This window comes from Artibeus jamaicensis, unplaced genomic scaffold (genome assembly GCF_021234435.1).
Source record: "Artibeus jamaicensis isolate MK-2021 breed Jamaican fruit bat unplaced genomic scaffold, CSHL_Jam_final contig_373, whole genome shotgun sequence".
Taxonomy (NCBI): domain Eukaryota; kingdom Metazoa; phylum Chordata; class Mammalia; order Chiroptera; family Phyllostomidae; genus Artibeus; species Artibeus jamaicensis.
The window spans coordinates 2,087,400-2,100,019 of NW_026521807.1; the positions used below are offsets into that span (position 1 = coordinate 2,087,400).

The 12,620-nt window shown below is 32.3% G+C and overlaps 1 protein-coding gene across 2 annotated transcripts in view; it reads right to left on the bottom strand.

The window, feature by feature from the left end:
- Positions 1–12,620, bottom strand: part of WDR41 (WD repeat domain 41) — a 63,909-nt gene that overhangs the window by 32,761 nt on the left and 18,528 nt on the right. For both annotated transcript variants that reach the window (XR_005082275.2, XM_037143705.2), the window contains exons 3-6: positions 8,727–8,775; positions 7,416–7,547; positions 4,800–4,862; positions 887–998 (exon numbers count right to left, since the gene is read on the bottom strand). Coding sequence is in view for 1 of the 2 variants with exons in the window: in XM_037143705.2 (XP_036999600.1) it covers positions 887–998; positions 4,800–4,862; positions 7,416–7,547; positions 8,727–8,775 (356 nt within the window). In the remaining variant the exon portion in view is untranslated. The remainder of the gene's footprint in view (positions 1–886; positions 999–4,799; positions 4,863–7,415; positions 7,548–8,726; positions 8,776–12,620) is intronic.

Here is a 12,620-nt window from a genome sequence, read left to right on the forward strand (position 1 = left end):
AACCAACTGAGCCATACTGGCCATGGCTCATTTGATTTCTCTTAGAATAAAAAGTTAATAGTGTATCACATGACTTTAAGGTTACTGTCATTTAAATTTACTAATTTATACTTAAGTATTTTTACTCTGAATAGGTTTTAATTTTATTTTTTAAGATCCTTGGTACCAACAGAAGTCAAAACTGACTTTTTCTGTTAAAACCAAAAGTGTATGTCAATAGAATTCTGAGAAAACAGAATGGTTAGTAAGTTTGTTCATGAAAAAACTTTTTAGTAAAACCAACTGTAAAATGAGGTTATTCTTAGAAATCTATTCAAAGTACAATGATCTCAAAAATAAAGAATAAAGTATTATTATACAGTTATAAAGGTCTGCTTCCAGGTTATCAATGTGTTCATCAAACATAGTTTAAGAATATGGTCCAAGAGCATATAAAAAGGTTTTTCTTGATCACTTTTGGGAAATTCTTTTTTTTTTTTTTCCAAAAAGATTTTATTTATTTTTAGAGAGAGGGGAAGAGAAGAAGAAAATGAGGGAAACACTGATGTGAAAGAGAGACATCGATCAGTTGCCTCTCATATATGCCCTGACTGGGAATCAAACTGGCAACATTTTTGCTTTGCGGGATGATGCCCAACCAACTGAGCCACACTGGTCAGGGCACTTTGGAGAAGTTCTACTGGAAGCCAAAAGGAAGGGAGTCTTCCCCTTCCAATTTGGGATGGAACTATTCATATATTTCACACAACCACTCACCAAACTGGAGAAATATGGCTACATGTTATACTCAGAACTACAAAGCACCCCCCTTTGTCCATGGAAAGTCTCTGAAGATTCACTGTGCCTTTTAGAGTCTATGAGTCATGATTACCTTGATTCTTCTTACCTGTGTCAGAAAGGTGACCAGTCTTACACAGGAGATCTAATCTTCGATTCCACACACACAGGTCATTCCCACCAGACAGCCAAACATCTAGTCTCTGAAGAACAGTTAAACACTGCAAAATTCATGTGAAATGTATGTCAGTTTACAAGTTTCATGCATCCTTTGGTGGTTTTAAAATATGTTCCAACTCATGTACATGTTTTTACATGGACACACATTTTCATTTCTCCTGGGAAGACATGAGACTGCTGGGTCAAATTAATAACTCTAACATTTTTCATATCAAACTATTTTCCAAGGTGGGCATAGCATTATACAATCCCAACAGCAATGTATAAGGATTCCAACCTCTCTATCCTTAGCAACACTTACTACCTGTCTTTTAGGTATTACCCACCTAGTAGTGTACATGAAATAGTATCACATTACAGTTTTCACTTGCATTTCTCTAGCTAATGATGCTAAGCTTCTTTTCATTTGCTTATTGGCTATTTGCATATCTTCCTTGGAAAAATGTCTTTCAACTTACTTGTCTACTTTTAATTGTGTTGTCCTTGTATTGCTGAGTTGTAAGAATTTTTTATGTATTCAAGATGTAAGTTCCTTATTGGGTATATGATTCGCAAATATTTTCTCCCCTTCTGTGGGGTGTCTTTCACTTTCTTGATGATGTCTTTTGAAGCATAAAAGCTTTTCATTTTGGTGAAGTCCAATTTCTCATTTTTTTCTTCTGTTGTGCTTTTGCTGTCATATCAAAGATACCTAGCCCTAGGTCACAAAGATTTATTCCTATACTACTTCTACAAGTTTTATAGTTTCTGCTCTAAAATATTTGTCTTTAATCCATTTAGAATTAATTTTTGGATATGGCATAAAGTAGGGATGAAGCTTCGCTATTTCATATGAGGATATCCAGTTGACCAGCATTATTTGTTGAAGAGACTAATCCTTCTCTTATTAAAGGGTCTTGGTATTCTTGTCAAAAATCAACTGACCGTATATGCAAGGTTTTATTTCTGCTCTCTCAACTCCATTCCATTGAACTGTATGTCTATCCTTATGCCAGTGTCATGCTGCCTTAATTACTACAGCTATGTAATAAATTTTCAAATTGGGAAGTTTGCATCTTGCAACTTTTTTCTTTCTTTTCAAGACAAAGTTGTTTCAGCTATTCTAGGATCCTCTGCACTTCTATGTGAATTTTAGGATCAAGGAAGGAAAAGAAAGAAAGGAGGGAAAAGAAGAAAGAAAGAAAAACAACCTGCTGGCTTTGGGTAAAGATTGTGTCCAATCTGTAGATAGGGTAGTGTTGAAATCTTAACCATATTAAATCTGATCCACAATTATAGGATGTCTTTCTGTCTACTTAAACTTTCTTTAGTTTTTTCCAACAATGTTTTATAGTTTTCATATATGTCACCTATTACTTCTTAAATTTATAAGTATGTTATTCTTTTGGATGCTATTGTAAATGAATTATTTTCTTAACTTCATTTTTTGGAATATTCACTGCTAGTATACAGAAATACAATTAATTTGTATACTGATAATGTATCCTGAAACTTTGCTAAATCCATCTATTAGTTCTAATAGGATTTTCTATATAAAAGATCATGCTGCTGGTGAATAGAGACAGTGTTATTTATCCATTTCCAATATGGATGACTCTTCTTTTTTACTGCCTAATCGCCCTGGGTCAGAACCTCCCGTACAACATTAAATAAAAATACCTTGTTTGTTCCTGATCTCAGGGGGAACGTATCCAGTCAGTCTTTCCCCATTAATACAATGTTAGCTGTGGGCTTTCACAGATGCCTTTTATAAGGTTCTCATCTATTCCTAGTTAGTATTTTTATCATGAGGTATTCAAGTCTGTCAAATGCTTTCTCCACATCTACTGAGACGATCATGTTTTCTATACTTTCTTCTTACTATGGTATATTACACTAATTCTTTAAAATGTTAAACTAAACTATTTCTGAAATAAACCTCACTTGGTCATGGTGTATATCCTTTCTATATGTTACTAGATTTAGTTTGCTAGCATTTTGTGGAGAATAATACACTGCTTTTGTTATTTAAGATCTTATGATTAAATTTTCCAAACTCTTTATTCTTTTAAAATACCATTCCTACTATAATAGTGTCAACAATTTTTAAAAAAAGAAAGGAGCCAGTCACAGTAAGACAAACAGCATATGATCTCCCTTATATGTGGAATCATTTAATGAACAAAGTAAACTGGCAATGAAATGAAATAATATAAAATGCCATTTTTAGTATATATTATCTACCATATTTAACTATTTTCTTATAAGACATTTAAAATAATGTCAATCATGCATTTATAAAATATACTTGTAATACACATTTCTGTTCATAAATCTCTGCCCCAGTTTATTATTTCCTTTACAGTTTTCTAGAAGTTGAATCACTGTGTCAGTTCATGTAATCATTTTTTAGATTCATTCATAATACCAAACTACCTTCTAGAAGATCACATCAATTTATATTCTTGATAGCAATAAAAATGCCAATTTCACCGTCTCTTTACTAATACCAGCCCTTATAAAAACTTTACTGGTTCAAAGAGTAAATTAATAGTATTCTTTATGTTTATTAGAGATATGAATTTCTTTAATAAATAATCTGTTCAAAAACAATTTAACCACTGAGCTAAAGCAAGTGAAGTGCTATTTTTAACCATTTTTAATGTGAAACAGGATCATAGCAGGAGTAAATACAACTATCTGGCTAATTAACATTACAGTAAAAGCCCCTTATAAAATACTTTCACCAGGCTGGAATTAAATACTTTTTATGGAACAGTTCATGAAACAACTCACCAAAAAAATTTCCCCAATACACTGAATTTTTTCTCCTTCCCTGTACCTTCGGTTCATGCATTCTGTCTGAAACCTAATGAGCTCAGACTGAAAGCAAGAGTATTTTTAAAGGAATTTAAAAAAGGGATCTTTCAGATCACATGAAGTGTAGAGATTTGGTCAATTCAATATTAGATGACTTCTTCAAAGACAGTACATTGTTATATTAGATACAGGCATACACTAAATGATACTTCCTTGCCAATAAACTTTACTAATAATTAGAAGAGCATCATAGCATGAGATGACTACCAGAGATGCTGCCTTTTAGGAAAAAAATAAAATGCTTTGACTATTGGCACAGAGCAATTCCTTTTACAATTTTAAAGCACTGGCTCCAATTCAGAGATCATTTATCTTTAAAGGAAATGAGGAAACATTATTTCACACTACTATCTTTCCCCGAATTTGCCAACATTATTGAAAAACAGTGGTACTTTCTTAGAACATTTAAGATAATTTCTTCTGTAGGAATAAAAGTAATCAAGTGTTATTCAAGTTTGTTTCTCCAACATGTAGAACAGTTCCTTTCATGTAATAAGGCCTTATTAATAATTGTAAAATGAATGAAAACTGTAGTAACCACTTAGCCCCATAAAATTCTGTTTTAGAATTAAGTAACAGACATGTCTTATCTTTATGACCTTATAGAAAGCAGATTGTGAGAGACAAATAACTCCACGTTTTTAGTTCTAAGTACAACATAAAGAAAGAGACTAGCTACTAGCTTACAGAGTCATTCTGCAAGTTATGCCTCTTTCTACAATTACCTCCTAAAAACAAACTAGGTACTACCTTTTCCTTATCTTGCTAGAGAGATTCGCCCGTTGCTCTAATTTCAAAGTCAAATATCCTAGCATTTAAGATATATACTCCTAAAAATCTAATCTTGGGAGAATCAAATAACTGTAATTATGTCTGAAAGAAATAATTTTTAAAACCTACAAAGGTAATTTCATCGAACTTACTAAATGGCTCTTTCTCATACAAAATGATTATCATCATAAAATATCTGCTTAAGAATTTACCTTTACAGTAGACTGGAAGCACGATACTTTCTGAATTGGTCTGCCAGTATCACAATTCCATACCTATGTTTATGTTAAGAATTAATTTCTAAACAGAATTTTCAAATCTTATTATATCTTTCCTAATAATTAAATCACAAATGTCACACAGATATAAAACAAAGCATAAAATATGTAGTTTATAATATTACAAAAATTAATTCATATAGTGAGTTATCAACTAAGCACAGCAGGCTTACAATCTAAAATAAATCTGAGGTAAATTTTACTCTCAAACTATCTGAAAGTGCCAACAGAAAGGATGATCTGAAAACTAAGTCTTTACAAGCATCAGATATTCGAGGTTTAAATTTTAAGGTTTATTCTACAAAATGGTCTATCATAATCTAATAAGCATTTAACATAAAGTATTCATACTAAAAGGTAATATATCCATTAATTAATATTTACTGAAAGCTCTCTCAGTGTGCATGGCATAACTTACTACTGTTATCCCAATTCTAAAAAAGACAGTAACAGCCCTAATCAGTGGGGTGCAGTTGGTTGGGCATCATCCTAAAAAGCAAAAGGACACCAGTTCGATCTCCAGTCAGTGCACATGCTGAGGTTTCAGGTTTGGTCCCTGGTTGGAGCACACATGAAAAGCAACCAATAGATCTTTCTCTCTCACATCAATGTTTCTCTCCCTCTAGTTCTCTTTCCCTTTCTGTCTCTCTAGAAATAAAATCTTTAATTAAAAAACAAAGACAAGTAGCAGTATATTCCTATTACCTGTATACATGTCTAAAACAGGACCTCTCATAAAATGTCCAAGGTTAGTCTGACATAAGGAACATGATGATTTTCAAATTTTTCACACTATTTCCTATGGTAAGGTATTAATTTTACATCATGTCTGAGAACACACTTACATAGCAAATGTATATGTATATGCAAACATTTAAGACTATCACTTGACAATTTTTTTTTAAATCTACCCTGAGCATTTAATTAATGAAGTTAGTTAGTAGTAAAGGCCTAAGCTGAGTTGAGTATTCACCTGAGTTAAAGAACTACAAACAAAGCAGCCTAGAATTTTTTTCAACAGTTATTCAGCAAAGGAAGTGAGTCTATACTATCATTTACAGGTAAAGTTTATATTGATACTGTCCCAATTACTCATCTCTGTACTGTAATAGTAATTTTAATGACTGCCTCTAAATATTATTGTAGTCCCGTAGGAATGGTCTAATTTTAAAAAATGCACATTAATTCTATTTTGCAGAGATTATACTAATACTGAAAACCAAACAAAAAAATTGAGCTTTAGTCCATAAAATATTTGCTTCAATAGAGCAGTAGCAATAAAGCTACCCTGACCTAAAAATACGAGTGAATTTTATGCCCCTATTTACATAATACTGTAATCCACAAAATTTACCACTATTTATTTATTTGAGCAATTTTATTTTCAATTGGGGAGCAATCTAAATTTCAGATTGGGAAGCAACCTAATTTTTTTGAGCAATTTTAAATTTTAGATTTGAGGTGGTGATCTTTGAGCAATCCACCTATAATTCATTTCAGCTAATAAAGCCACATAAAGTGTGTCATAAAGTACACCTCACTTTTACAGAAGCCTGAGAAACACTTACTCTATTGGGCTTACTCCAAAACTTACTTCACTGATGCTTGAAGCTATTTAAGCAGAATTTCCAGATGAGCACAGGTTTTTTAAAGCTAATCTATGACAGCTTTAAATTTAAAAAAGGAATAAAAGATTAGAATTCTCCATAGCATTTGGCTATGGCCTTTACAAATCTGGTTCCTCATACAAATATTAAAGGACCGAGTTTAAGGGAAATATTTTATGAAGGCAATACTATTACATAGTGGTTCAGAACTCTGCTCCGCAGTCAGACTGCTCACCTTCCACTACACAGTTGTGTGACCCTGGGCAAGTTACTTAACCTCTCTTTGCCTCTGTTATTTATAAATGAGGATAAAAACATTTATCGCAAAGACTAAATGGATTGATACATATAAAACAGAACAATACCTGGCTCATGTAAGTACTTTATAAAACCTTACCAATGCCATTATATCTGAAAATTTTACCTAAAAGTAAGGGAGACAGAAAGGTAACATACTTTTTAAAAACTATTTTAAAATACTAAATAATAATATTAAATACTGAGTTGATGGTAATTCACTTTTCTGTCAGACTGGGTGCTCAAAAGGCTCTTATGTATTGGGGCTATTAACATTTTTTCCCTATACAATAACTAGGGGAAAAATGTAAAATTATTGTCCAATGCAACTGATCTTTATTTCCCCAAATTAAAAAGCAAACTGAGATAATATTTTTAAACCCACTTTCTCCATTTCTTCCACTTTATATAAGTAAATAGTAACTCTGGAACGAACAGTTTTGGTCATGGGGTTTCCATCAATGATAAGTCTAATTTCCAGTCTAATACTTTTCAGATGCCTAATGCTTTTAAGAAGTTTTTGTGAAAGCTAGAATAAAATCATTTTTGCCAAAACAGGCCTCAATACGCTAAAAACTAATCATATATATATACTGGTGCCTTGAGTCACTACTGATATTTCTCTCTCTTCCAGATTTAAGGATATAATAACCGTTCTATCAGCAGAGGCTGTCAAGATAAGCTGATTTTTTTCTTCAGATGCTTCCAAGGAAGGAAATGTAGTAATAGCTGTTATCTTTTGAGTGTGTCCATTGAGTTCCAGAAGTTTTTCTCCTGTCTGAAATACCAATGAAAATATTAACAGGTTTACATTTCACAATTTAAGTAAGTTTAAATGGCAACATTAAGAAGAGTCACCATGTAGAAAACACACACGTTCTACTTGAAATTACTTAGATCTCATAATTTAACTATGCAATCAAAGCATAATCTAAACAGCTGCTGAAGGAGTAGCCATAAACAATTTTATTTATTTTCTGACAGAAATACACATTTCAGCATTTTTATACAAAACTTAAACAAATATTCTTTCTATATGATTTTTAAGAATGTAATTGGATAAACTAAGCATTAAAATATCAGTCACTTAATCTGCAGGAAAAAAATATAAAGTCCTCATTATCCAAGTATTTGTTATTTAAGTCTCCATAGTCATAAAGTTATAGAAGGTAAAATAGTGTAACAACAGCAACAAATGTATCTATATCCAATATGTATCAACCACTCACAAAGTGAGCCTCCCTCCACTTCATCTCTATTTAATAGCAACAGCTATTCGCACCCTCCAGTATCTTCATCCATTAGTCACTCATGGACTTCCCAAGTAGTAAACATACTAAATAGAATGCAAATAAAACAAATTGCAAATCTTTCCAAGGCTGCAAGATTTCGGGAATGCAGGGAATATAATGTTAATTCCTTTAATCATAGGCAAAGCCACTGAAAAATGAGGATCTGACAGGTCATATAACAAGAAAAGATAAATACTTCAAAATAGAGTAACCTGAGTATTGAAGGATCAGAAATGGAGGCCTTGGAGAATTTGGTGAAGCCTTAAAAATGTTTTTTAAAAATAAACCTTTTATTACATTTCTATTAAATTCAAATATGACAAGTATGTTGTATCATGCAATTATACAATTTTGAAAAAATACTGTCTGCCACAAAAATCAGTATCTGATTCATTTTCAGAATCATTACATAGTTACTGATAAGTTTTGTTCAGTAAAATCAAATTTATTTTTACAACTTGGCATTTGTTTCTTAGGAAAAGAATCTTAATTTAAAAACTTATGAAATACTGGTACTCTTTTTAAATAAATTCATCCTTTGTATCCCTTTTCAAGTATTACTCTGTCTACTAATATGCAAATGTATCCCCAAATGGTGTTTATAAATGCATACTCAACGATAAAATCCTATGTTTATTACACAGTCACACAAAACCAATACACACCTGGGCATTCCATACAACTACAAGTCCATCATCACCAGCAGATGCAAATCTGATTAGAGAAGAAAGGTAAAAAAAAAAATCATTTAAGTGCTAGTATTACTAAGAACTATCAAACTTTATTAGTCATATTCTGATATACTAATATTAATGCAGATATATTTCTTTAAGCTAATTTAACAAATATTGATGGAATACCTTCTAGGTTTTATGCCAGGTAATGAGGTTACAAAGATAAATAAGATCATTTACAATATTACAATGAATAAACTGCAAGAATGAGACAGATCTGTAAAGGATCTTTAAAGTCCTCCCTTGCTTTAAAGTTATATATTAAACCCTGACTTTAGTGAGATGAAGCCAAGCTGAGAAACAGCTTCACTGACTGGAAGTAATATTCTAGAAGTGAAACAAAGAAGCCATGTCACTAGGTAAGTTAATTATTTCTATTATTTTCTTGGTAAAAATATGCTAACTGCTATTTAAGGGCAGGATCTCTTCTTTACTCTTCTCAGCTCTTTGGTCTATTTATATAAATATTGTGTTCTTGGTTTGTAAGATCTAAGTTTTCTTTTTAGGGTGTTTATTTTTAATTGAAAATGCATGCAACTCAAAGGTAAAGTTTTTTTCGTGGCAGGAAAAAGAGCTGTGATGGACTCAGTCACAGCTTATCTGTCCTCTACCTCCCACATTCACTATACACAAAGGAACAATCACCTGCATTTTGTAGAAAAGATGCCCATGACACAAACACTACCAAGTGTCTGCCCTGGCTGGTGTGGCATAGTGGACTGAAGGCTGGCCTGAGAACCAAAGGGTCTCTTCCCAGTCAGGACACATGCCTGAGCTGCAGGCTGGGTCCCCAGTGGGTGGGTGCAAGAGTCAACCAACCACACATTGAAGTTTCTCTCCCTCTCTTTCACCCTCCTTTCCCCTCTCTAAAAATCTTTTAAAAAAACTAGTAAAGAAAAAAAGAAAAGTAATCTGTTGTGCAGGATGATTCATCATAGTAACTGCATTACAAAAAAATTAAAAAGCTTTGTTCTCAAGCAGTAGTGTGTAGCAATCACATTGTAAGCATATCAAGTAATTTGTCATTAATATTGTAATACGTAAGTTTGTAAATGATTCTTTAATGAATCAAAATTGATTCCCAGTTGCTCCTATAATATCACTTTCACTCATCTGAATTCAAATTCAAGGTTTGTTTTTTTAAATAGAAGAGAAAGAAGTGGTATTATTATAGAGAGCCAGCTATGAACTGCATATATCTGGGTCCTTACAGTTAACAAACATTGACAAATGATACCCCACTTGCAGCTACTGTATTTAGAAAACCTGTACTTTAAAAAAAAAAAAGATTTTATTTATTTTTAGAAAGAAGAAAGGGAGGGATAAAGAGATGGAGAGAAACACTGATGTGTGAGAGAAACACTGACTGGTTGCCTACTGCATGCCCCCAACTGAGGACTTGACCCACAACCCTGGTATGGGTCCTGACTGGGAATCAAACCAGCAAGCTTTTAGTTCACAGGCCGACCTTCATCCACTGAGCCACGCCAGCCAGGGCAAAACCTGTATTTCCTTATAAGACTGTTAACTGAGTTTCACAAACTCTGAGTATGCTTTGAAAATCTTCATTAAAGTAAACATTGTTAGCCATAATGTACCATTGGGGAAAAGTAAAGAACTGATATACTGGCACACAAAAATTACTTTGTCCCTGAAAGTACGTGTTCTGATTAACTTTATCCCTATATAAGATCCCTAACATCTTACTACCTTAGTCGAGTAACATTTTCCTTAACACTCCAAACTGAGCTTTAAATCCAAATTTGTCAGACTCAAAGCCCCATACATAACTGTTGTCTGCACCGGCTCTGACAATTCCTATACTTAGTGCCCATTTCAAAACCATTTGACTGCATATCCTACCGTAGGAGCTAAAAGATTACCCAAGAGATGGGAAATTGGCCCAATACAGTCTGACAAAATCTGTTTATACTATTCTAATACAGAACTACATATCTTTTTAATGGAAAGGCCTTTCTAAAACTACTTAGGTAACAAGCTAGAAACCATACGAAGAGTTATCTTAAAATCTATACCTAATACTCTTATTTCAAAATGAAATAATGAAATATATAAAAGATATGAATACTAAAAGGAAAATATTTTTAAATTTAAAATATCATCTACTTAATTAGATACATTTTCTGATTCATAATACTACCACAATGCCTTCAGTATCAAAAAGTAGTAGGTATCTTTAATAGCTTATGTTTCTAAGCCTATTGATTTCTCTTTATTTGTATAGTGATGCTGGGAGGGCAGGACTCTAGGTCTTAAGTTTTCTTTGCTACCAAACATCAATTTCTATTGATTTTTGAAACTCTTATAATAAGAAAACTCTTGCCCTGGCTGGTGTAGCTCAGTGGATTGAGCGCAGGCCTGCGAACTAAACAACTACGGTTCAATTCTCAGGGCACATGCCTGGGTTGCAGGCCAGTTCCCAGCAGGGGACGCACGAGAGGCAACCACACATTAGTGTTTCTCTCCCTCTCTCCTTCCCTTCCCCTCTAAAGATAAATAAAATCTTTTATAAAAAAACTCATAATAAGAAAACTCTTATAAGAAAATAAGCTTTTCTCCATTTTATAACATTGCAGGTATAAAATACATACTTCTTTCTAACCTTGACTTTTAACCTTACTTTATTGTTTTATCATGTCTGAATCTCATGAGTTTATGAATTTAGAAATGAGATGTAAAGCATTTCATCTCAAATTTTAATTCAATCAGTAGTGAACAAAAGTTAAATCTAGACAATGCTCAACAGTAATGCAGGAAATCAGAGCCAATTCTTAGTTGCTCAGAGGTAAATTACCCAGCTGGTAGATTATTCAGGCCTTTAAATTCTTATATATTCTATTGCTGCATGTGTTTTTTTTTCCATTTCAGTATTTATTATCACCTTCTCTAAGAAGGAAACACAAATCAGTTTAAAAATACAAATCAGTGTAACTTTGCTATATATTATTACCTCTCATAAAATAACTAATAAAGGGTTGGGAGATCATTCCCAAATTACAATTACCCATTCTACTAGAATAGATAACTGAAAACTATACCTGTTTACCTTAAATAAATCAGTTTATCCTAATCCATCAAGCACATACTCCAGCAACCTCCAAATCATAAATGAAAATTCAACCCAATAATTCCTAACATATAAAGATATACTATAATGGCTGAAAACAAGTAATGAACTACAAAAAACGTAATTAAGGTTTAAGTGATTCAACAGAAGAAATAATGGTGGCTATACTACTAGTTTATATTAGTATATACTACACTATATACTAATCTAATATACTATATTATTATAATGTAATAAAATTATTATATTTAATAATTTTACAGCACTCTAAATAGAATCTAAAGAGTCAATTCTAAAGATAAGGCTTAAAGTGAAATACTTCTTTACTGATTAGCACAAAATATATTCAGTGAGATTTCATACTATGTGTTGGGAAAATGCCAACATCAATTATATGTGGTTCTTACCTCAAGATCTTAAAATTTAGTGATTCTTTATAAAGTTACTGTATTTTGACCTCATCATCAAATATAAGGCATCAATAAATATAAGGCATTCTATTACTTTATGTACTAATTAAGGAAGAAATGCTGCAATTATAACTGAAATACACCATCAATTATATGATGTTTTCAAATTTTACAGATGTTTAAATAGGAAAAATAGGCTCCACAGAATCAAGGAAATATAATAATTGCCATATGTATTGATCTTTATAATATGGAACTTTCTAATCCAAGAAATCTGATGATTTCTGGCAGGTTTATACCAAAAATGCTTCTTCAATGAATAAGCAA